This window comes from Canis lupus, chromosome X, assembly GCF_048164855.1.
Source record: "Canis lupus baileyi chromosome X, mCanLup2.hap1, whole genome shotgun sequence".
In the NCBI taxonomy this organism is placed as follows: domain Eukaryota; kingdom Metazoa; phylum Chordata; class Mammalia; order Carnivora; family Canidae; genus Canis; species Canis lupus.
The window spans coordinates 109,596,435-109,622,062 of NC_132876.1; the positions used below are offsets into that span (position 1 = coordinate 109,596,435).

At 45.7% G+C, this 25,628-nt stretch overlaps 1 protein-coding gene across 16 annotated transcripts in view; it reads left to right on the plus strand.

The window, feature by feature from the left end:
- SH3KBP1 (SH3 domain containing kinase binding protein 1) overlaps nt 1-25,628 on the plus strand; it is a 339,164-nt gene that overhangs the window by 300,089 nt on the left and 13,447 nt on the right. For all 16 annotated transcript variants that reach the window (XM_072817106.1, XM_072817109.1, XM_072817113.1 and 13 more), the window contains 2 exons: nt 5,184-5,269; nt 24,333-24,442. In XM_072817106.1, coding sequence (XP_072673207.1) covers nt 5,184-5,269; nt 24,333-24,442 — 196 coding nt within the window. The remainder of the gene's footprint in view (nt 1-5,183; nt 5,270-24,332; nt 24,443-25,628) is intronic.

Below are 25,628 nucleotides of genomic sequence, written 5' to 3' on the forward strand. Positions count from 1 at the left end.
AGGTTCAAATCCAGACCCTGCTGTCCCACTTTAATGACCTTTGGTTAGCAAGTAACTTCATGTTTCTGAGCCTCAGTTTCCTGACCTATATCATGAAAATAAAGGGCATCACAGGCAATGGTGTCCAGGAAGCAGGCCCTGAGGCAGTATTTAGTGTGCCAGCTGTTTCAGGGTTTAGTGCCCCTGAAAGGGAGAAGGGAGCAGTGCTGGGCAGAGAGAGAAGACAAGCTGTGATACTAGCTCACCAAAGCCTTGGCCAAGTCCACACAGGGGCTGAAACAGCTCCTCTGAGTTGTCCTGTGTTGGGTGGAACTGGCCAAGATTTTTATACTGTGGCAGGTGGGCCACCCTAGCAAGGATATGCCTTGGTGGAGGAGGCTCCCTGTAACCGAGGAAGTCCCTGGAGAGGCCAACAGCACTCCCAGCAGCAGGAGCATCCAGCCCTTTACCAGAGGGGACTCCGGGCAGTGTGGCTCCGTGTCCACCATGCAGAGTAGATACTTAAAGAGATGGATGTGACCATCGAATAACAGACAATAGGAGGTTGTCCTGGTGCCTAGCTCACGATTGGCAGTCAGTGGTCAGTAGCTGCTGCTCTTATTTCTATGCCATGGTAGTTTCCACTTATTCCTACTGGTGTCCTTGAGCTAGTCAACCCATTATCTGCAATTTAGGCTCCCTGTCCAGTAGGGCAAGGAGACTTCCCTGCCAGTCGCCTGTCCAAGTCACATGTTTCGAGGGTCCATAACCAAAACTGCTGAGAAAAATACGAGACAACAGCACCATTTGGATTTAAAAATCAGAAAGGAGTAAGGGCAACCTTGTTCTGGTATCTTTGACTATATGGTAATATGCCTGCTTTCTTTTATTTTCCCCTTTTATCCAACAGCTGTGGGCATAGAAACTCAGCATACATAAACCCTCTTGGGGGCTAGAGGACTGGGTTTTTCTTTTCTCGTTGGATTTAGTAACATCCTTTTTACCAAAATGGTAGCCATGTGTCGGGCAGACTGGAGGAGAGCAGAGACCATCGAGGGCTGCAGCCTCATTGGGTGTCAGCCACTCCAAGCATGTGCTTTGGAGAATTTCAGAAATTCTGGTATTTTTCAGAACTGAAATTCATTAGCATTGTTGTAAGAGTCTATAAATACAGTGAAAAGCATTTACAAATAGACATTGTAAAACGCTTCCACACCCACAGTCTGAACACTGTCAAAACACCAGCTGCAGCTTCCTTACTTGGAAGGATCAGAACCTTTTTTAAACGACACCTACTGTGTTTTCAAAATAGGCTTGCTTCTGGCCCTGTATAGAAGATAATTTCAGCCGAAAGCCTGTGTCTGGCTCTTGGCATTCGGGATCAAGGCTCAGAGAGACGGGGGGATCCTAAGCTCCTTCCTATCAGTGCAGCTGGTGCTTTAGCATCTGGGGACAGGTCGCTCAGGGATGGTACTTCCTTTCTTCAGGTGTTCCCTCATGGCTTAGACCTCTTGGTCTAGGATTTATAACTCCACACACCCCCACCTGGTTCCCAGGTGAGCTCCAGATGTGGTCACAGGTGATGACAGGGGCACCTGTGGTCAGGGAGGTTCTTAAAGGAGTATGTAGGCAAGGGCCAGACCATCTCACCTTTGACCTTGGCAATACTCCTGCGGAGAAAGGAGAGAGAACATAAGCTGCCTGAATTGTATGGGTCTCTGTTGTTAAAAGTGAATTTTAATGAAGGAAAAATTTTACTTATAGTCTTATCCCAGAGACAACTATTATTAACATTTTGGACAATTTATTTTCCATCTTGTCCCCTGTGTATGATTTGGTTTGTTTTTCATTGGTTTTATTTAGTTAGGATCATACTGAGTATCCTACAGCTTTTGGGGGAAAAATTGCATCTATTGTACAAAAATACATGATGCATTCCCATTTCAGAACAAAGGCAAATATTCATTGATTCCACAAGTGTTTTTGAGCCCCTGCCAGGTACCAGGTGCTGAGCTGGGTGCTAAAAATCACCCATCACATTATCCAGGAATAGTCACTGTAAATATTTTTCCAGTCTTAAATAACAATCCCCCTTCCTGATACCCAAGCAGGGCATGTGGGTATATGTGCATGGAAGAGTGGGTCATTTTAACTTGCTGCTGTCCTTTGCCACTGTAATATCAGCCTTTGTCCTTCTTGTCATAATGTGTTTCTAAATATCATTTTCATGACTATATAAAAGTCCACCAAATATAGGTTACTCAACTGTTCCCCTCTTCATGAAAGATTTCAGTGTTAATTTTTCTTTATTACAAATAAGACTGTGGTCTTATTTGATCTACAAAACCCACTTGGGCATTTCAGACTATTTCTTTAGCATAGCCTCCCAGAACTGGGCCAAAGCAGATGCCCATTTTAAATGCTATTGATATACACCCTATTCTTAGAAATTACTTCTTTTTACCCTGAACCATTCCCCAAAGGCTTTGTGGTAACTTTCCAAAATGCATCTACAAGAATAAAATAGTTGAGAGTGACAGTAAGGGAGAAAATAAAGGTAGAAAAGTAATATAGCCCAAGATAAGATGAGCACAGTAATGAGCAGTAGGGTTCTCTACAGTCCCTCAAGATAGGCTCACATTTAACTGGAAGCTTCTAGCTGTCAAATCAAAGAGGGAAGTGGCGGCTCCAAAGATTCATAGTTACCAAAATGCACGAATAAACCAAATGTTCAGAAGCAACCAAGCTGAGCTGTTCTGAGATACAGATCATTAGCTGCTACATAAAGCTCGTTCTCCCACCAGCACACCCTCGGATTCTCTGCCCAGCCACCCGCCATGGTGTCACCTCAAACCAGTTTTCCCCTTGGGAAAAAAAAAAGCCCAGTGGAATTAACTGGACTTTTTTTTTTTTTTATTAACTGGACTTTTGTTGCCTGAATGACCTTTCTCCCTGAACAGAACACATGTTCTCACAGGTTTTGGTCCTTGTGTTCCCAAAAGGACAGGACTGTCTGGCCCTGGGTATAATTTGAGTTGTGTTAGTTTGGGGAATGACAGCACCAAACCATTCCGACTCTGTAGTTAGAAAATAATAAGATTGAGAGCCCTTGAGAACTTTTAAAAATGAAAATGCTTTTCCTACAAATAATGGTGCATTTACAAAACATTTCATCCAGAAGGTTACATTCAAACTAGTAGCCACTGGGGCCCTGCCAGCAGAATGTTTTGAAATGAATTTCCTCAGTCTCATTGTTGCTGTTGGCTTGGGGTCTGCTCGAGGGAGAGAGTCCTATGGGACCTGCCCTTTGGTGGCTGGGCATGGAGAGGGGCTCTGCTCCAGCAGCCTGGCCTGGGGGCCCCCAAGGCCCTAGGAGACGGGGCTGAGGTGGGAAATAAAGGCTCTGCTCTGAAGCTCAAGCTGCTTCCCCCTTCCAAGCGCAGTAGTCCACGCTCTTCTTGAACTTTTACTTCGGCTGAGCTCTGAAAAGCCCAGGAAGTCTCATAATACACACCCACAGCGTGAGAGCTATGTTTTGTCTTGGTGGCAGTCAGGCCATTCGGCCCAGCCCTGTCACCCTGGAGTTCTTACCTCTGCTTGTCTTCTGTTGAGGGTACTTGACGTTACACTGGAGGTTACAGATCAGGCTTGTTTGCTTGGGAACTGACGGGGGCTTGCCTCCTTCCACTGGGCCTCCTCCACCATCACAAGGACATGCGAATCTCGCTGAATGCCACTACCACCGGCCCTTCTTGTGCAAAGACACTGGGTTCGGCCCTGTTGAGTCCCTCCCTTGTCCCCAGGCTTACAGGTCTCCTGCTCAGCTATCCTTCCATTCCCCATTACCCCCAGGACAAACAGAACCCTCTAGTATTCAGCCTGGCAGTCTGACTCTGCTGACCTTTCTGCTCTCACTACCCTCTGGGGACCTCAGGCTTTAGCCCCAGGACCCCTGGCCACACCAGGCACTCCCACCCACCTGGGGTCCTGGCTTTACTGCACCTCCTCCTGATATGCCCTCTCTCCCTTTTCTTCCATGGCCCGGCTGGAATGCCACCTCCCCTGCATGCCCCTTGCCATACCACACAGGTCCCCTGCCCTGATCCAGTCCTTTCCAGATGACTTTGATATGCCTGTCTCTTGCATAGCCTGTGCCATGTGGGCCTGTGTCTGTCTGTCTTTCTCGCATTTAGACCATGAGCCCCTCCAGAGTAGGAACTACCTGGCTTGGCCCTCTCAATCCCCTCTGCATGATAGGTATCAGACAGGCGCTCTCCTTTGAGTAACTCTGCTACTCATTGTGTGGTTTGGCTTCAGGCCATGATGACTGCCAAGAGCCATGAGGTGGATTATTTCTGTTGCTTTCCCAGAATGACTGCTTGGCTTCTCCCTCTCACTTTATGGGTGAGGATCTTTTCCGCTTTCACTACCATCATAAACCTCAGATAATCTCACTCAGGGCTCATCCCCCTGAAAGGGACTAGAGAACTGCCCTTTTGGGGGAATTTGGAGGAACCTTCTGTTCATGCATGAGTGAGCTACTTCTCTCATCATCTCAGAGGCCTATTCCCATTCCTTGGGGCTGTTCCTAGCCCAGATACAGAGGGAAGTCACTCGTGTCCTGATGGGCATGGGGGCACCCACCCAAGAGCTGTCTAATTTTACAGGCTTGTGCCCCAGCGCCAGCCTTCAGGCTGCCAGATCTTAAACTCAACCCCCTGTGCCTGTCAACAGCCTGGCTGATTCCTCCGCCTCAGGCCAGAAAACCTTTTTCTCAAGGTTAAAAGTAGCCGACCTTTGACAAGCAGCATTGGCTAAATTCCTTGCTCCTTAAAAGGAAAGCTCCCAGTTATCATTTGCTGGTGCTTATTTGGCCATGGGGCGGGAGAAGGCCCTACGCTGTACCCTGTGTACCAGCAGGAGGGTTTGTGGCTAAAGGTGTATTGCTGAACAGTCATTATTAAAATAGCCATCTCTGAAAATGTGTGCTGGAGAGGTGGGCATCCAGTCTGTCAGCCGGTTTCACCAAGGCCCATGTGGTTGGATAGGTCATTGGCTCCCACTGGCTCCCTCACAGGCGCAGGCGACAGTGCCACCCGCCCCATGCACAGCACGCTCCTTAATGCGCGTGCAGCAAGAAAGCTGACAAAATGACAAGGGCACACACCAATTTTTAAATGCTTGGACTTGTGTTTTTAATGTAGGGGTGACGGTCCAAAGATTGACTTGGTGGGCAGTTCGATCTCTGGCATCCTGGACAAGGATCTCTCGGACCGCAGCAATGACATCGGTGAGTAAGGAGAGCTTTCTGGCTTCTCTTTGCAAAATTTTAAGAGAACTTCAGAGTTTGACTTGCCTTCTTAAGCAGCCTGATGAGAACTAACACAGCCATTTCAGTGAAAGGCTAATAGCCCATGGTTGGTTTTAAATGTCACAGTTTTATAAAGAAGGGGAAGTGATGGTGGTTTCCACATTAAAACAGATTGCCTGGGATTTCTAATCTCCCTGACCTCAGGAGAACAGTCTAATGAAAAGAAGTGATAAATAAACCTTTTGTAGAAGTGGGCGTTAGCACTTACATTCATATTTTCTAGTGATATACCTATTTAGTGGAAAAAAAGGTGAATGGGTGAAAATGAAGAATGGCAGAGTTCGTTGTAGTCACAGCACTCAGTGTTTTGAGTTTGAATTTAAAATGAGCTCTGGCATGAAAATTACCACTTAGTTAAGAATGTGGGTAAGTTTTTCAAAGGTTAAGGTAGCACTCTTTGATAAAGGGGAAGGTAGTTAAAGTCTCTGTGGGTACACAAGTTTTGTTGGAGGGTCTTTTGGGGATGTGCGCAGGTGGCATGAGGTTGCATGTGCTGGTTGATGCCACTGTTGGTCTGACTTGGATGACAGCCCTTTTAAGAAGTCTAGATTCAGTAACTATTTTTTTTTATTAGCTTTACATCTTTTATTTGTTCCTGTCATGGTCACAATATTCTACATTAATAGGGCTACATTTTGGAATTTGCCTTTTTAATTCAATGCTTTTCTTTTGAAATAATTAGAGATTGACATGCAGTTGTAAGAAGTAATACAGAGAGAATTACATACCCGTTACCCTTTTTCTCTCAATGGTAACATCATAATGAACCTATAGCGTGAGATCCCAACCAGGATATTGACATGGACACGTCCACCAGGTTCCCCAGTTTTACTAGTACTTGTGCGTCTTTAGTTCTTTGCAGTTTTGTCACATGTGTAGGTTTGTGTATCTACCTCCATGGCCAAGATACAGAACATTCCATAGCCATCAGGATCCCCCCCTGTTGCCTTTTTATAACTGTACCCACCTCCCTCCTCTTCCCCACCCCTTCCCTAACCTCTGGCAGCCACTCTTAGGGACTGATTTGACACGGAAGATTTCCAGCATCTTTTGCATTGGCTGCTCAATTTAGAAACAAACATCTGACCACTGGCAGGCTCATAAGAGGCACCAGAGTGCCTAACGTGAGCCTTCTCATCACCTGGGATTACTCCTCTTTGGGGTGCTGTTTTTGTTTTTGTTTTTTCCTGAACCTGCTAATAGAGTTGCATCTTTGCAACTGCTGACTTGCAGTCTCTGGTCTGATCTTGAGAAGACTTAGTGGTAGGATGTGTCACTGTAACTCTAAAGACCAAAAATATTTGCTCTGTCTCCAGAGACTGTTGCACATCCTCAGCCTTTGAGAAGCTCAGTCAGGAAGCATGACCAAGGGCTTCTGACAGCTTGGGCTGATGGAATAATAATAGAAATGCTGGCCTGCTGGACTTTTGACCTGGTTAAAGGGCAGAGCGGAGCAGTAATTGGCTATGAATGAGAAGGAATCATCAGAATGAGCCTGCTGAAGTTTTGGTCTTGCTACTGTGGTTTAACATTTTAAGGGCCCACATTTTAAGGCACGATAACCAGTAACGTGGGGCCTCCCACGGGAAGGGAGGTGTTCTCCCTCCCCCAGAATACACAGAGCTGTGCCTTGCCTGTGAAAGCATTGGCCTTTGGCTCTTGTTTTCTTTGGGTCTGGAGATGACTCAGGTGGCTCTCACCAAAATAGGAATTTCATATTTCTCAGTCTGACGAGCTAGTTTGAAAATGGTGGGGGCCTTGATCAAAGTGTCTTTGTCTATGAAAGCTCTTCATTCGTGGAAACAGTACCAGTTGTGTCTATCTGGGAGCCCAGAAAGAGCTGCTGAGGCTTAGTTTGCTCTCACTTAGCAAGAAGACGTTAATCCCAGAAGGCTGTAATTCCTCAAGCTAATAATGTAACACATATTATTTGCGTTGCAAGAAATGATGATCAGCAGCCATGGAATCAGCCACTAAATACTTGAGTACCCACTCAAGGGCAAGGCCCTCATGCACAGGTCCTGCCTCCCAGCAGCTTCGGGTCTGTTTTGGCTGCTGGGACAGCAAATGGAAAGTGAGGTGACAGCAACGGTCTGTCTGACCACTGAGTGGCAGAAAGTAATGTCAGTGAGAGTTGGGGATGCTCCTTGGTGCCCAGGGTGCTAGGGCAGGCTCCATCGGTGAGGGGGGAGGGGGGGCAGACTTATCTGGATCTAGAAGTTGGGTTCGCTGAGGCAGAGGCAGGCAGGGAGATCCCATGGGGCGTGCTGGTAACTGAGCACAGATCAGCTGCAGGAGAGGCTTCGTGCCCACACGGAGGGAGCTGCCCTGGGCACAGAGGTCTGGGCGGGACTCGTTAGGAAGGGGATGCCTCTGTAATTTATTCGGCAGGTGCTGGGTTGACACCAAACTGGCGGGATTGGGTCTAAGCATTTAGATACTAACTGATGGAGCTCTATGAGACCAGTCAGATGAAGGAAAGATGGGCGTCAAGGAGTCAGGTTATTTGATAGTTTGGGCTTGAGGCAGTTAAGAGAGAGCCCACATTAAGCCTCGCCATAGGATTGTGAAAGAAGGGCTGGATGGGGAAGCAGCAACTCGAGAGAATTATTACCAGGCCTCAGGCACAGGCTGGATTTAGGAGGAGGGAGGAGGAGAGAATACTGTGTCAGCTGTGAGGTTTGAGGGTAGGGGAAAAATGACTTGGGTAGAAATAAGCATGTCTGGCGGGGGGACTGGCGTGGAGGGGAATGTGGATTTATTTAAGTGTGTTGACTTTGAGATCTAGTCAGTGCTGGATGAGGCGGAAGCTGGAAGGCCAAGGCTGGGGAGGGTCGACGTTGTAGAGGCCAGCAAGGATTGCAGGTAGACATTAGGACCTTCCAGGCGACATAACGCAGGGCTGGCACCTATAGACAGCCCCATGTGTGAGTGCAGGCTGCTGCCTCCAGGCCAGGAAACGTTCCGTAATTTATACAGACTCTCTGGGCTGTAGCTTCTTTATTGATGAAGGGAACTAACATCCCTCCCAACTTTCCTACCTTGTCTTCCAGAGTTCTGTAAAAATCACTTGATGGGCTGCTCAGTGATAGAAATGCTTATTATTAAGGCTGTTGTTTGCTTAGAAGGGATAGTTAAGTCAGGAAGATAAAATCCTTAGCATGGAAGAAGAGAAAGAAGGACCTAGATCTTAAAGACCAAACCATTTAAAAAAAAAAAAAAAAAGACCAAACCATTCACAAAAGTCCCTATCTAAGGGAAAAGAGGAATCTGGCAACATCTCAGAGACCAAGGGATGAAAGGATTTTAAGCAGAATGTCTTCAGGCCCAAATGCAGAAATACTGTCACAGGTGGGTTGGTCAAGGAGAATAGGACACTGCAGAGGAACTGCCTCCCTTCAGGGCTGCTTTGTGTCTCTGCTTTTGTAGCACTTGTTCATTGCTTTGAATCAAGAAGGAAATTATTTGTACCAGAATGTTTTGTTAGTGACTCAAACAATTGAAGCTGTCCAAATGTGGGCTGCATGAATAGCCGAATACAGCCCTGAAAGCCATTAGAAATCATCAGTGTTAGCTATAAATAAATCTGTTTCCTCTTAATAAAGCTATAATTTTAAATTATTATAATATTGAATTAGAGAACATGGCTTTTTCAGATCTCGTGTGGGCAGCTACCAGCATCTGTCAGCCCCACAGTAATTTAGAATGAAATCAGTTGGTCTAAAACGATGTTGTTGATGTCGGTTTGAGATACTGTGTATCAAACTACACCGCCATATTTCAAGTAACATAATAGGAAACGTGGATGAGCTCCAGAGCAGGCCTGTGCATGAATAGAAATGAAAATTAAATTGTCCAGTTTTCTCTTGCTGACGGAAGAATCTCTGCTCCGATTGAATGGGAGATTATAGGCCGAGAAGTCAAGTGCCATAACATTTACTTTTATTATGCCATATATTGTAGTTCCCACGGCATGGCAGGATTTATTATTACACCTCAATACCGCAGAGATTTTCCGACTCTTTCCCGCTGAAGCACACAGCAGCGGGCCCTCAGGTGGGAAGCAGCTCAGGAACTAAGCCATCTAGTTGTTGGAGCTGATTGACTTAGAAGCAACCCTTCTTGTTTCTCCCCTGTTGCTTGCCTCCGTCGACCGTTGTTCCCTGTTCTATTCAGCTCTCATCCCACTTTTCCCACTTCCACCCCTTTATGTGGACATCACCCCCTCCTCACATAGAAAAGCTGGGAATTTCTCACCTGTCTTTCCAACCTGATCCACAGATACACACTTGACATTGCCATCCATCTAGGGGCCAAGTGTTGCTAGCTATAAAGTCGATGGACTTAGGACATGGAACTGGCTTGGAGCACATGAATGAATCTAACTTCATCTTATCCTCAAATCTCTCATGGATGCCTCCTGGCCTTTGGCTCCTGTGAACCAGGAAATGCAGAAGCACTTCCCTACTGATACCCTGGGAGTGCTATTAAGAGCTCATTAATTTGAGATCCTGGAAAGGTTCTGAAACTGGATTGTGGTGATGGTTACCCAACTCTGTAAACTTACTAAAAATTGGTAAGTTGTACGCTTAACAGGGGTGAATTTTATGGTATACAAATTATACCTCAATAAAGCTGTTAAAAGAAGCTCTGGCTCCTATCCAGGGACACAGGTCATGATTACACGCCAGTTTATATCAGGATTGTTTGAGAAGCAATATGCATGTCTCCAGTGTGACTGCAAAAAGCAAAAGAGGGTCATGTGCTTTATTCCAAGGAAGTGAGACATCTTGAACTTTGGGTCTTGAACCTAGTCAGTCCTCTGAGCATTTTTGGTGTCCTCCCTGCACTTCGGGACACTCGGCCTTGGCTCCAGTTCATTCAGAAGAGGTTCTATGCCAGAACTCTCCCTGCAGGGCCACGTGTGACTCCCCACCTCTCACCTAAGACTGTTAGGGCTCACAGTCTAGGTTTGCACTGAGTAAATGAGGTCAAGCTGGCAGCCAGGACTGGTTTCAAAATCACCTTGCAGTCCTGGAGGAGTTGGGCTGATGGCAAGGCCTTGTCCTTCTGGGCACTTCTAAAAGTCCGGTGCTGAATGTATACTGATGATGTTCACTGACGGACGTTCACGGTTAGAAACATTAGGCCGCACCCAAACCAGGGCACTTCCCTCTGCCCGCTCAGCCCCGATCAGGGCAGTCCCGATCTTCGGCAGTCTGTTGGGCTGGCCGGGCTCATGCTTAGTTTTGATAGGTTCTGCAAACCTCTTTTACCTTGTCACATCTGATAAGAGCAAAAGCAATAAACGTTCAAAGTGCCAGTAGGAAAACGCTCATGAATACTAAAGGAACAGGCGGAGGTTAAGCTAAGCAAAGTGGGGCGATGGTGATACATGTTGCTTAACCTCTTGGGAGCGATGTATTTGGCTGTGCGAATGATTCAAAAACACAAAGAGTGAGCAGTGCCATCCTGCCTGAGCCACCTGCAGCCATCAGCCAGCAGCAAGGAAAAGTAACTGACAGGTAAGATGAGCAGGGGGACGTTTGGGTGTTTAGCAAGTGTGTTTGAATGACTCTTGGCTCAGAGAGGGTCACTGTGCCAGCTACCTGCGCGGACCTGTGACCAGCCCCAGAAGCTCACCTGCGCGCAGACGCAGCACATCCTGCTCTGGTATTTTGATTGCCCACCTCTGTGCTCAGGTCTCCTGTGGTCTACTTTCAGCCCCATGGCTCGGGCATCTCTACTTTTGCTACATGCTGAGACCACTGGCAGCTTGAAGAATGCAAATGCGGTATAGTAAGTAGCCTATAGGCGGCAGAGAGACTTACACAGTAAACTTGGTCACTTCTGTACTGTGCTCAGCCAAGGCCTCCCTGCCACGAATGAATGTGGAAGCAAGAAGGGAGCAGGTGACACGCAGTCTCAGATGGCACATGGCATTTATTTGGCCTGCAGTGCCCTCTGCCCACTGGCCCCGGGCTCACAGATTGGCAGAGCCTGGCTATGGCTTCCGTTTGACTTGTAAATATCCAGAGGGATCTATGACCTGTGGGAAAACCATGCTCAAGTAACTCCCTTGCCATACTAAAAGCACTGGAGACAAAACTATACCTTATTAAGGAGGAAATTTGAGTTCCCAAGCTCCTTCTCTAGCCATGGGCCCTTGTTAAGGCCTGATGTGGACACCTGGGCCCGGTCCACCTCCCGCTACCTTGGATTCATTACAGGAGAAAAACGATGAGCACTTAGGAGTGAGGTTGGTGGGCCCCGTTAGAGGGTAATTGGATCTGGTGGTGACAAGCTAAGGATGAGGTGTCAGTGCACAGAGAGCCCTGATTTAGAGCCGGAGAAGCCGCTTTATTTAGCTGCGTGGTGACCTGCAGTGGCGCTCCCCACCTCCCCAGGCTTGAGTCATCTCTCCCCGAGGTTGTTCATGTTCTTTGGAATTCAAAGACACAGAAAAGGCTTTTCATTCGAAGGACTGCTGACTTTTATTTTACTAATTAAGGACATTTTAAAAAGCAAATGCCATCACCTGGTGGAAATAATCTCTGAGTTTAAAGATTGGACAAATTTAGCTTACTGGAAGACTCACAGCGTTGGCCTTCTTTTCCTTGGCACTTTATAGACAGGTGGTAGCTTTGTCATGGATTCATACCCAGTTCTGGGGATGGCTTCTGAAAATCACAGGTCTAGCACATGTGTGCAGGGGTGAGGGTCTGGGGAGAGGAGAGGTGTCAGGGGCAAACAAAAGGCCCCAGAGAGAGGCAGGTGTTGAAGCATGGGTGAAAACTCACTGCTGCCCAGAAATGTACAATTAGCAGATCAATTTTTTTTTCAAATCGCTCATGAAATGTCAGATTTTAAAAGGCACTTTACTTTTTTTTAAAGATTTTTTTTTATTTATTTGAGAGAGAGAGTAAGCGCATGAACAAGAGGGGCAGAGGCAGAGGGAGAAGGAGAGAAGCAGATGCCCCGCTGAGCAGGGAGCCTGAGACACAGGGCTCTATCTCATGACCCCAGACCACGATCTGAGCTGAAACCAAGAGTCAGGGGGCACCTGGGTGGCTCAGTCGATTAAGCATCTGCCTTTGGCTCAGGTCATGATCCCAGGGGTGTGGGATCGAGCCCCCCATCAGGTTCCCAGCTCAGAGGGAGCCTGCTTCTCCCTCTCCCTGCCACTCCCCCTGCTTGTGCTTGCTCTCTCTCTCTCTGTCAAATAAATAAAATATTTTAAAAAATAAATAAATAAAACCAAGTGTCAGCCATTCGACTGACTGAGCCACCCAGGCGCCCCTATAGGGCACTTTAAATACTTCATACCTCTGTCCTCTTCCTTCCCCCATGGCTGGAGAATGGGGTCCTCCAGTTCTAGAGGTACCTGTCCCTTCCAGTGTGGTACCAAGAGAACCGGGCTTCAGGCAGTAGGTCTTTCCTCCTTGAGATTTTTACTTGGCATTTAATTTTGGGTTCTGAGGATGCCTGGGTGGCTCAGCAGTTGAGGGTGTGATCCCAGGGTCCGGGATCAAGTCCCGCATCAGGCTCCTTGTGGGGAGCCTGCTTTTCCCTCTGCCTGTGTTTCTGCCTCTCTCTCTCTCTCTCTCTCTCTCTCATGAATGAATAAATTATTATTATTATTTTTAAAGATTTAATTTTGGGTTCTGTGTGATTCCAGGCATTAGGATGTTGTTTCACATGCAAGATTTTCTTTTTTTTTTTTCTCTAAGATTTTCTTTTATGAGTGTGCAACTGCTCCTCTTTTCTCTAAGTAGAGTGCTATTGAGTGAGATGAAATGCCCTGTTCCTCTGCTCCCTGAAAGGAGATGCACCCTCTGGATGTACACCCCGCTCTAGCAGGCCATCCAACATGCCGTGCACCTCTTTGGGTCCTGGATTTTTATTTTTTTACTTTATTGAGTAGAGTTGACACACAATATTACATTAGTTTTGGATGTGGATCTTGGTTTTTCAACTTTAAACCTGGGGCTTGGAGGAAATGCTCATAGAGGTCCAGTTTGGCCCCACAGGCTTGTCTGCCTCTGTTTCTTTTAGTTGAGATTTCTGGACATTGAGAAAACTGCTCTTTTGGTAACCTCTAATGCCTCTTTAAAATTAAACAGCTTATTCTTTTGTTTGTCTCTTTATTGAAATTCCTTCAGTTCTGTTTTTTTCTTTAACCTAGAGTTGCTAATTTGGCCCTTTCTAAGTCTTCATCTAGGGTTTTTGCTTGTAAAAGATTTGCTGGCCAGATGGAAGTTTAAGTAATCAGCAATGGTGGGCATAATAGTCATGGTGTCACTTTTTATACATTTTTAAAAATTATTCATTCACATTTTTAAAAAATGTATCAAAAATTTTGAAAAACATAAATGGGTAGGATGTTTGCAATCCTAAATAAATTTGAGTTCTTAGAGCAAACCCTTAATACAGAGACAAGATAGTCCCACAGAATCACCGAGGAAAGTGGGGTACGTTAGAAGAACCGCGGGTTCTCAGGTAGGCACACTTGGATGTGAATTATAGCTCTACAAGTTCCAGGTTGAGTGACTCTGAGCTCCACTTTCCTCTTGTGTATGACAGGGTTAGTAATGGCCATCTGCCTAAGAAGATTGTTGTAAAATTTAGACCTGATAATTTGAAGTGGCACACACAAAACAGGTGATTTCTAAGTGGTAGCTGGTGTAGCCATAGTCACACAGAGGCAAAGAACCAGGCATCAACCTCCATTCTTACCATGACTACTGTTCCCGGAAATTAAGAAAGTTCTGAACATATAACATTAATCAGCTAACTGAAGTTCTCCCCACCCCCTAGTTACAAAGGGAGTAGGTACTTTAAAAAAAAAAAAAAAAAGGAAGAACATGGGGAAGTTAGAAAGTCCCTTCAGAGTCCCAGCCTCTCTTTGAGATAATCACTGTTAATTTGTTGTACACACTTTCAGAAGTCTTTCCGTGATTGGGTAGGTGGATGAATTTCTTTAAATGTAATCATGTTGTATGTACAGTTCACAGATGTTTTTTGAAATAAATAATGTATGTTTGACATCTTTACATGTAAGTCACATAGGTCAAACTTCTACTTTTAATGTCAAGATAATATTCCATGGCATGATTCTAGCATAACCAGTTCACTCGGAGCAATGCTGCGAAGAGCAGCCTAGGACAATGATCTGTAGACAGGGCTACCCATACCCTGGGGGGCCATAGATACTCCCAGGCCATGGATAGTGCTTCATTTCTTATATGCTCTTTCTTCAAACTCCTCTCCTGGGAGAGACCCACTGGCAGGCTGCTTCTCCCTTTCCCTTCCCCTTTGCCAGTGACCTGCTCTCCGCTTACACAGCATAGCCAATCTCTTGCCCACTCCACAGGTATGCAAACCTCTGGTGCAAACTGAGAGACACTTTCAGGATTGGCATGGTACTTGAGAAATTGAGTGATTTTATTGACTGGACAAAAAAATCCATTTACAAGTTGGTTGGTTTGTAAGTCTTTGCTTCTTACAAAATTGAAGGAGACCCACTGAGTTGTTCATTGATAGATTGTTCAAAATAGTTCTTGGTGATGCTAGACCACAGTCTGATTTTTGCCGTATAATTTGGAAAGGGTTCAATGAATTGAATAACATTTTGATAACAAAATTCTTTCCATTCTCATATACTTCTATTTATGTGAACAAAGTTTCTTGACACATCAATAGAAAGAAAAATAGGAATAGAATCAATACCAAGCCATGGCATTCTCATGTTAATAATCACACACGTGTGCATAAAGTTATTTGGAGGGAAAGCCCAATAAGATTCTCCTCTTTTATGCTGACAGGTTATCAGAATGTATGGTTGTGTGTATACATATGCTTCTATCATTTATGTACTACTAATAATTGTCAGGTAACTCCTTCCAGAAGAAAATTCATTTTTACACTTAGAACCTTATGATCACAGGAAATTAAGAAATCATAAATTTCTATTTATATACATGTTTTTATGTATGTTTTTATGTTTTATAGAAAAAGATAATGAATGAAAGACAAAATTAACAAAAGCAGAAAGATAAATTACATTAGAGTAAAATCCAGCAATATGACAGAAATATGAATTCAGAGAGAGAAAGGGGTAGAATTTCCAACTGCTAAAGAAAAGCTTATTTGTGATTTAAAAAGTTTTTTTTAAGATTTTATTTATTCATGAGAGACAGAGAGAGAGAGAGGCAGATACAGGCAGAGGGAGAAGCAAGCTCTTTGGGGAGCTGATGCGGGACTCAGTCCTGGGACTCCAGGATCATGCCCTGAGCCGAAGACAAGTGCTCAACCACTGAGCCACCCAGGTGTCCCATATTTGTGATTTTTTTTAAAAGACTTGTTTATTTTATTTGAGAGAGAGTGAGAGATGCAGGGGGGGAGGGGCACAGGAGAGGGAGAGAGGATCTCAAGCAGACTCCACCCTGAGCACAGAGCCCGTCATGAGACTTGATCTCACAACCCTGAGATCATGACCCTGAGATCACGACCGGAGCTGAAACCAAGAGTCGGATGCCTGACTGTGCCACACAAGCACTCCAGCTTATTCATGATTTTTTAAGACAGATGACAGTGGGGCAGCCCCGGTGGCTCAGTGGTTTAGTGGTGCCTTCATCCTGGGGTGTGATCCTGGAGACCAGAGATCGAGTCCCATGTCGGGCTCCCTGCATGGAGCCTGCTTCTCCCTCTGCCTGTGTCTCTGCCTCTCTCTCTGTCATGAGTAAATAAATAAAATCTTTAAAAAAAAAGATGGATGACAATGGTTGTTAAACTACTGTGGCATTCAAGTATATTTTGAATATATTTAAGAGAGCAATATAATAGTTATATTTTAAAATATAGCAGAAATTACATCTTTTGTGACCAAAACATGTCAAATTTTAGATGTCAACTTAAGATGTGTAAGGGGCACATGGGTTTTCAAAATTATTTTAGGCACACTGGTAAAACAGTTTGAAGACCACTGGCCTCATAAATATATCACTCTACACTTACATAAACGATCCTGTGGATCGGTTTCTAGAAGTGGACTATCTGAAAGTGTATACACTGACGTTTTGTGATAGGTGTTGCCAAATGGCATTATGAAAAGGCTGTGCTAATTTACATTTCTGCAATAATAGCATAACCACTATTTCCAATAAGTACATTATTTCCTAAATTGTTTTGCATAATGAAGTCGGACCTGTAGTAAGCAGCTTTTAAAGGAATGCAGATCTGGAAAGTGACTGACTTTTCCCCCACTGTTTGTTGCCTGTTATCAGTTCCTGTGAAGCACTCTACCTCTCTTCGGTGCCATACTTCTGGAAGGCATGCCCCCTTCCCTTACCTCTTCTCCAGATCTAAATTAGGTGCCCATGCTATCATTGCTAACTTCATCTTTTACCTTTCTTTCATAGTAGCTAGCAGAATTTGTAATTAAATATATAAAAGTCTATTTCTCTTGGGGGCTCTAAGCTCTGTGAGGCAGGGACTGTGGCTATTTTGTTCATCCCATATCCCCCCAATGCCTAGCCCAAAGTCTGGGGTGTAGGGCTCACTCAGTAAATATGTACAGAATGAATGGATGAGCATAAATCAGAAGAAATGCCAATACCATGATATAGAGTCATGGTAGAGATCTTCGTTGCCACTAGTCACATGTGCCTATTTACATTTATTTAAATAATCACACTTAGCCATATTCCATGTGCTCAGTAGCCACATGGGACCAGTGGCTACCATACTGGACGGTACAGATATAGCAAGTTATCATCATCACAGAAAGTTTGAGTGGATAGTGCTATCAGAGAGTGACTGTACTTTCATTCTCCTAACTATAGCCATGCCTGGCACACAGTAGATCCTTAATAAACATTTGATTAACTGAATGAGCAAATAAATTCTGTATCTCCCTCTCTTACTCTTCAGCTTCAAGTTTCTATGTAAGTTACTTTGTACTGAAAAGCTGAAGGGCCTGGCTTAATTTGCCTAATATCTTACATTTATTGCCAACAATTTCCTTAAAGAAACCTAGTCCCTTTCTCTATCCATTTAAAAACACAGTGGAATAAATATTTTTTTAGGTAGGCTCCACACTGGGTATGAGCCTAACCTGGGACCTGAACTCATGACCCTGAGATCAAGAGCTGAGCCTAGATCAAGAGTCAGGTGTATAACTGACTGAGCCACACAGGCACCCCCCAAAACACTTTGGAGTAGAATAGAACAAAAGCAGCTTATTATCAGAGCATAGAGGGGTTTCTTTACATACACAACATTATATTCCTAGTATCTTTTCCTGTTCTTGATGTGGAAACAGTTCTCAGAATCAGTTAAATGAGAGGTAAGGTGAAATGTTCCTGCTGTCTGTTCCATGCTCTATAGTGGAAGGAATGCCACAGACATGAATCCGAACATGGGCTCTGTCACTTTCTGCCGTGACCTTGACCGAGTTTGCTAACCTTTGACCCTCTGTCTCTCTCCCTTTATGAAAACGAGTAGCCTGCTCAGCATGGGGTTTATGCAGGTTAAATGCATGTGTGGAGTATGGACTAGCAAGCTGGCCCAACAGTAGCTCAGACCTGTTTACTCTCGGTGCTTGTGTTGTGCATGATTGGCACCTGGATTACAAATGAAAACACAGCAGTTAATCTGCTATGTCCTTCCACATTTTGGAGGGCTTATTTTCCCATAGAATCTAATCTTTGCTCAAGTAAGAATTTTTCAGTTGGTACCTCAGCTAACACAGGTGTTCATTTGACCCCTACTAAAGGGCCCATCTTTGTCGTCTGCACAGATTTGCCACACTAGTCACATGGTTTCTGTGCAGAATGAGACTTCCTGTCTAGACTGCCCTGAGATGCTTCTTCACTGTGGAGAAGGGACCTACAGCCCTGTGGGGTTAGGCTTTTCTCATCTTTAATCTGAAAGAAAAAGTGAGAAAGAGAGAGAAGGAAGGAAGGAGGGAAAGAGGGAGGGAAGGAAGGTAGAAAGGAAGGAAGCAAGGAAAGAAGGAAGTTTGTTTTGTTCTTGTAATGTAGCCTTGCCCTTAGATCTCTGTTCTCAAATCCCACAGCTCCATCAATGGTATATGAAAACAAAATTATACCTGATGATTTGAAAGAGTTTTCATATAATTTCTCATTTACAGAAGAATAACCCTGCAAAGCTGATAGCACAGATAATTCTCCCATTTTCTCCCCCTGGTGGAAAAACTGAAGCCCAGAAAGGTTTTTTGCTCATGTATTCAATAATCATTTATTAGACACCCACCGCAAGCCAGGAATGTTAGGCCTGCGAGAAACACAGATGAAAGCCATAGCTTCTTTCCTAGCTGCTGAGGAGACAGATGAGTCAATGAGGAATGTCAGGCAGGGAGCTGAATGCTGAGATTGGGGTGTGGGTGAGTAGGGGAGCCCCCAAACCAGGCTTAAGGGTACAGTCTGGCTCCTTGGAAGACGTCTTGGTTGCTAAGCAAAGCCTTGATAGCCCCAGGGAAGAGGAGGGAAGGGGAGGGCAGGGGAGGAAAGGAAGTCACACAAGGGACAGGACAGTAGTGGGCACCAGCCATACCGTGAGGGCCCTGGCCGTGCTCAGTCACCAGGATTTCCTGGGAACTTGGGAAGAATTTTAAGCAGAGAAGGAGGACATCCTCTGATCTTCACCTCACACATGTCTCTAGGGGCTGCCCATGGGGTGGTACCAAGTTGGGAGTGAGAAATCCATTATAGCCCTTCTAGGCCTGTAGTCTGCAAGGAGCACTGCCAGCTGTAATGATCCTTGATGGTGACGTGGAGGAGAAGGGATGGCTTCCAGAGATACTGGGAGGTGGCAACATTGCCACGCTTCAGCTGTAGGAAACTTCTGCGCTAGGGCTCTTTCTCCAGTCCAGAGCAGTGAGCCCCAAGGAATAAACAGCCATTTAAGAGCTTGCAAGCAGTTCCTTCAGTGACAGAAGGCATGTCCCAGACTTTTAACTCTTTCTCTTCTGTGCTCTCAGTGAATGTGTTTTAGGTCACCTGTGGTCACTGGTACCATCCCTCCCATCCGTGGAAAATAAGCCTACATTTTCTAATTGAACTAAATAGGCTATGACTGCAGTTGATGGAAAATGGGCAACTGTGTGTGCCACGAAGAGTCAAACGCCCTTTCCAGGCTGGCTCCGCGTCCAACATAAATTATCCCCGTATGTCTGCAGAGGGGTTCGTCTTTCAAGTATGAGAAAAGCCAAGAACCTCTCATCCTTATGAAACTCACTTTGAAAAAAATACCCAACATTTGCCAGTTCAATCGTTTTGGATTGGCTTGTGAGCATTAAAACCATTTTTTACTAAGGAAAAATCCCCAGCCAGGCTGAGAAAGCTTATATCAAGTTTCAGCCTGATTCATTTCAAAAACCATCGTGAAACTCGGGACATTTTCTTCACACCACAATGAGTTAGTCATGGAAAGTCTGCCTTCATGTCAGCTAGCACGGCTGCAGTCACGAGAGCACGCTCAGTGCCACCGACAGTTTCTGCTGCCGGGTGGCAAAGTCCCCCCTCCACTGTTAGAAAGCAGAAGCGTGCCGCAGTTGGGGCTCTGAGCCTCCCTCTTCAGCAGGTGACCTCTCTTCTTTCTGGAAGTTGAGCTTTGCTGTCGTGTGTCCAAAAAGTGCTTTTTACAAGCCTCACCTGGAAAGTTCAACGCAGCTGGGTATGCATGCAGAGGTCAAAAGAGGGACTCTGGCCATCCTCTTCTTGAGTGACAGGGACCAAGCAGTCCTGTCGGCCATCTGTCAATCTGTTGAGGAGATGCTGGCGAAGCGTGGCCAGCCTTCAACATGTCCGGATGTTTTTAGTGTAGACCTGAGCCAGTAAAATGAAGCGGGCCAGCCAAGCATCCTCTGCAGCCGCGGCACAGGGTGCTGCCTTCCACCCTGGGTGGCCACCTCATGTCCCGGTAGCGGGCGCCTCTGGAGGCGGCGCTCCTGGAATCAGAGTTTCTTCTTGGGATGGGTTATTCATCTGTCGGCTAGTTCATTTGTTCACCTGTTCCTTCATTCACAGAATATTAAGCACATTTTTCCCGGGAATGTGCTAGACTTTGAGAGCACAAAGATGGGTTTCTGTCCTCCTGGGGTCAGGATCTAAGCTTGGAAGACACATGCCGTGCCTCTGAGTCATTCTGAAAGGGTAATTTATTATGGACAACCTCGTATGTTGTCACACCCTCAACAACGCCCAGGTGGACTTCGTTATTTTAGTGGGCCCTGGGAGCTGGGCGGGGAGCATAGATGGAGTCCTCCCTGGAGCCCTGCAGAAGTTTCCTGGGTGTGACCTTGTGTGTCCCTACACACCAGTGGCCATGCTGAGTCCATGCGGCGGGGCGAGGGGGGCTGAGGCCGTGCCATCCACTCCCCTTGCTCCCCACACCCCGCTTCCACCCCACTCCGCCAGCTAGGTCACCTCACGGCCACCTTCTCCCACTGCAGCCTTTTCTGACTGGTCACCGATCCCCCGAGCCTTCGGGCGCCACTTTGATCAGCTGCTTGGGCGCCTCTGTGGCCCCACACACCAGGTCAGCACTGCCCAGCCTGGCCTGGGAGGAGCCCTCTGCTGCTGAGCCCTACTCCCAACTGCTGGCCTGGGCAGGCCGTCCCCTCAGCAGCCCCGGAACACCCTGCCACTCCCCTGGTGGTGGTGCCCTGGGGCCCTCTCGTCACTGCTCAGTCCAAGCCTTCCTGCTCCCTGCCTGCCCCTAGCCTCTGCCAGAGCAGTGCTTCTCTACGTGGTGGCTTGCTAATGTCACTGGGGAAGACTGAAAAACTGCTTTGCCCAGGCTACACCCCCAAAAATTCAATCCTCACAGAGGGACCCAGGCATGAGTCATTTTTTTTTTAATTGTCCAGGTGATTTCACTGTGCAGCCACGGTGGAGAACCAGAGTGAATTAGCCTTTAACTGTTCACTGCTTCACCCTCCTTCACCCTGCTCATCTTTGGCCTCCAGAGCTTATTTCCGTTTCCAGGACAGAGTCCTGGTACAGGCGGGCCCTCTCAGCCCCTGGTAGTGTCCAACCAAGGCCCTTAGCAGCAGCTCGATTGCTAGAACGTTTAATGGCCTTCTCCATCACCTCCTCTGCATCTGCTCCTCTCTTCTCCCCCAGGCTCCCCTGGCCCCGTGTGCCTCCTGTGCCCTATACCCAGCCCCCACCCTCCAGGAGACCTCCCTGTCCTGGGCCTTCTTCCCTTCTCCCTGTTGGGGAGCCACATGGAGAACTTGCTAAACTCGTATGTAGCGTGCACACAAGAATATCTGTGTAACACCTTTCTATTAACAAAAAGAGGAGGAATGATTGGGGAACTAATTATCCAACAATAGGGGGTTGATTCAATAAATCATGAATTGCAGCGCAACAGAAGATTATGCAACCATCAAAATATTTACAGAGAACTCTTGGAGTCATGGCATATGATGTTAGGTGAAATAAGCTGAATTCAGTTCTCCATATAGTGTGAACTGGACTATCTACTTTTAGAAAAAGAACCTGAAGGGTTATATATATATACTGAAACACTAATAGTGGCCATCTCAGTGTGGTAAGGTTATACTTGACTGTCCTTTGTTATAATTTTATGTTTTTCCTAAAACAATTGTACTTTAAGCATGTACTCCTTTTGTAATCAGAGAAAAAGTGATTCAAAAACTAATTGGGGAGACATTAATATAAGATGATGACCTAGGGCATCAAATGAAGTGTATAATGGGGAATTTTGATTTCAAACAGCATGGAGTTAGTAGAGGTAAGTCCCAGGGTGTGGCCACAAGAGGAACCTTTGAGGAAAATAAGATTCTCTTAAAGGGAAGGCCCCTGAGAGGGTCAGGCCAGTGAGCTGGCTCTCAAGAGGCCCACATAACTATGGGGGTCTTGGCCTGGGCACAAGGTGTGCTGAGCCGACTGGCAAGGTGGGGCTTTTCGGGAGCCTCGCATTGGTCTTAGGTACTGATTGGCTCCCCTGTGGCCTCAGAGCACCACTGATACTTTTCTTTGTTGTCTCTGCAGATAGTTAACCTTTGGTTATACTTCCCTTGCCCTGATAAGATGAGTTCATTGAATAATTATTCATTTACCAGGTGCTAGAATAAAGTCATATAATCTTGGGTATGATGTAATGGTTTGTGCTTGGTTTTGTCTTCCACTAAAGGAAGTAGCCTGCAGACAACACCTGCCTATTCATTAATAGAATAAAGCTGACCATCACACAGCCAGACCACTTACTATAACCACCAAGAAAAGAGCTCTCCCTAAAATAAGGAGGGAAAAAAACACACCTAGTTTTAATCTTTTCTGTCCTGAGCCCCCATATTTGCACTTATAGCAGTTATGGTGCTTTCAGCTGTGAATAAAGGATATCTGATTAAAATTGGCTACAATAACAGAAGGTTATTAATTTTACATAGCAAGAAATCCGAGCACTAGATGATTCCAGGGTCAGTGGGTGGCTCATTGGGGTTGTCAGTCATCCAAAGTCTTTCTATTCTTCTCTGCCATCCTCAAAATCTCCAAGAGCATTGCCCTTGTCTGCCTTCATGGCCATAAGATGACTACCACAGGGTGTGCCTGGGTGGCTCAGTCAGTCAAGTGGCCAACTCTTGGTTTCAGCTCAGGTCATGATTTCAGAGTGGTGAGCCCTGCATCAGGCTCCGTACTAAATGGGGAGTCGGTTTGTGGATTCTCTCTCTCCCTCTGCCTCTGTGCCTTCTCCCTGCCACCCACCCCTACTTATGCTCTCTCTCTCTCTCTCTAAAATAAATAAATAAATCTTTTTAAAAAATGGCTGCCACAGTTCCAGGCAACCTGTCCATGCACAACAGCATCCCAAGCAGGAAAGACGAAAGGGCTGCATATAAATGGCCTTCTCCTCACTTCCTTTCAACAGAGACTGTAGACTTCCCCTTTTCCCTTCAGTAATTCAAATTGGGCTATGTAGCCACCTGTAGATGAATCACAGGCAAAGAGGAGCAGGATTGGTGTCATTGGCTCAGACTAAACATGGTTCCTGAAACAAAACTGGGGCTCCATTAAAAGGAGAATGGGAAATGGTTTGGGAAGGCAGTGCCTGGCATGGCATATGAAATACGACCTACTCGTCAGCAAGAGTTGGCATTCCCACAGTCACAAGCGATAATGGGTCTCTGTGTCAGCCTCTCTCTGCCAGCCATTCCTTTGTGCATCACATACACACATCTACACTGATTTGTAAACCCTCAGAACTAGATAGAATGAGGTGACCCCTTGACCTAACCATTTGTTGAAGAGGGTGGAAAAGTAAAGGTGGAGGCCTTCCTCCTGGACACATGTGAGGTACTGTTATGATCTGGCTGGATGATTCTATGTTCATCTGAGGCTCCCTGAGGGCAGAAGGTAGCCTGGGTATCTGGCCCCATGTGTAACACAGAGTAGCTGCTCAATCATAATGGAGTGAATGAGTGAGCAGATGGATGACCAAAGATCATGTCTCCATTGAGTGATACATCTCGAAGCAGAATGGTGCTGGGTTCTGGGAGTTATCTGGAGATGTAGAAGCTTGCTCTCCACCTCCAGGGAGTTTATAGTCTAACTAGGGTGATGGCCAGGCTGTGGCTGCACAACCAGAGGAGGAGCCTGCCCTTTCATCTCTTTTGAAAATCAATGTTCAGCATTCACGTCCCATGACTATCATACCTTGTGATAACTGCTTTTTGTGTTGAGACCACAAGAATGTTTATCTAGCAAAATGAACTTGCATTTGTGGAAGAAAGAGGATTCCTCCTTTACCCCTTTTTCTGTAGCTTTTAAAGACTTACCGTGTTTATTGGATGACCAGAGGATGGAAATCACCTTCATAAATCCAGACGTGAAGGATGAGTATTAAGGAAACGAGGTGCTTGTGGCCTGTTGTAAGAATCTTTCCTCATGCCCATTATTGCTCTTAAATCTCTGTTTTACTTTTGTTTTAGACCTAGAAGGTTTTGACTCCGTGGTATCATCTACTGAGAAACTCAGCCACCCAACCACAAGCAGACCCAAAGCCACGGGGAGACGGCCCCCGTCCCAGTCCCTCACATCCGTAAGTGTCTACTCGCTTCTGCTGCTGCTGAAAAGCAGGGCAGGCTGGAGACTCCAGCCAAGGACTCCCCTGCGACTGGCTGATATGAGGACAAGCCAGAAGAGGGAGGCCAATGAGATACACTGCTGACCAAAAGTGATTGGAGAGTCTTCTGGAATCAAGCAGTATTTCTTTCCCTTGTTCTTTGCATATCTGCCAGTGAAGTGGGCACTACCTAGTCCCACTTTCCTTCTCTCTCCTTCCAGACTGATCCTTATTTGACCCTGAATGAAATTGGTAAGAAAAAAAATGTCATGTTTTATGGTGGGAGAGGAGAGCGAGGCTCGTTTGGTCTATAAGCAAAACTTTGCTAAAGAATGATCCACCACTTATACAGGTGCATGACAGTGGCCAAGCTTTTTTCTCCCAAAGCGCCATTATTGGCACCCCTCCATGGAACCCCACACATGCCTTTAGGAGATTGCTTGTAACATACAAGGTACGTGGTCATATAGAAGAGATAAGTCAGAACACTCCAGATAACCCACAGAAGTTTTTTGTTTGGGTCATTTTGAATAACTTCTTTCCTCACTGGAATCCTGTAACACATTTGTTGTACCAAATTTCAACAGTGAAATGCACAAAGAAGAAAGTAAGTGACCTGTGCCTGTAATCCTGCTTTCCAGAGCTAAGAACTGTTAACCACTTGCTGTCTATCTGTAGCTTTTATTTAAAATTCTATTTGTATATATAACGTTATTTCTTCCAAATGGGGTACATAGTACATGCCTTCCCCCCCTTTATTGTGCACCTTTCTCCCCAATCATTGCCCATTCTTCCATGATGTCACATTTAATGGCTGCCTAGTGTTCCAACCTGTGAGTGTATGAGAGTTTACCTAGTCAGTGCACTATTATTGGACACTAATGTTGCTTCTACTTCTTTATTATAAACACGGGAGTGAATGTCATTGGAGAAAAAATCTTGATGCATCCACAAGCAGTGTCTCTCTCTCTTTCTCTCTCTCTCTTTCTCTCTCTCTCTTTCTCTCTCTCTCTTTCTCTCTCTCTCTCTCTCTCTCTCTTCTCCCCCTATCTCTATATAGCACATTGTCTTGTCCTTGCTGGGAATGCAGGTCTAAGGCCTTATGACCTTCATTCACCCAGATACATCAAGGAATTAACCTTTTGCAGGTTTTCCAGAACAT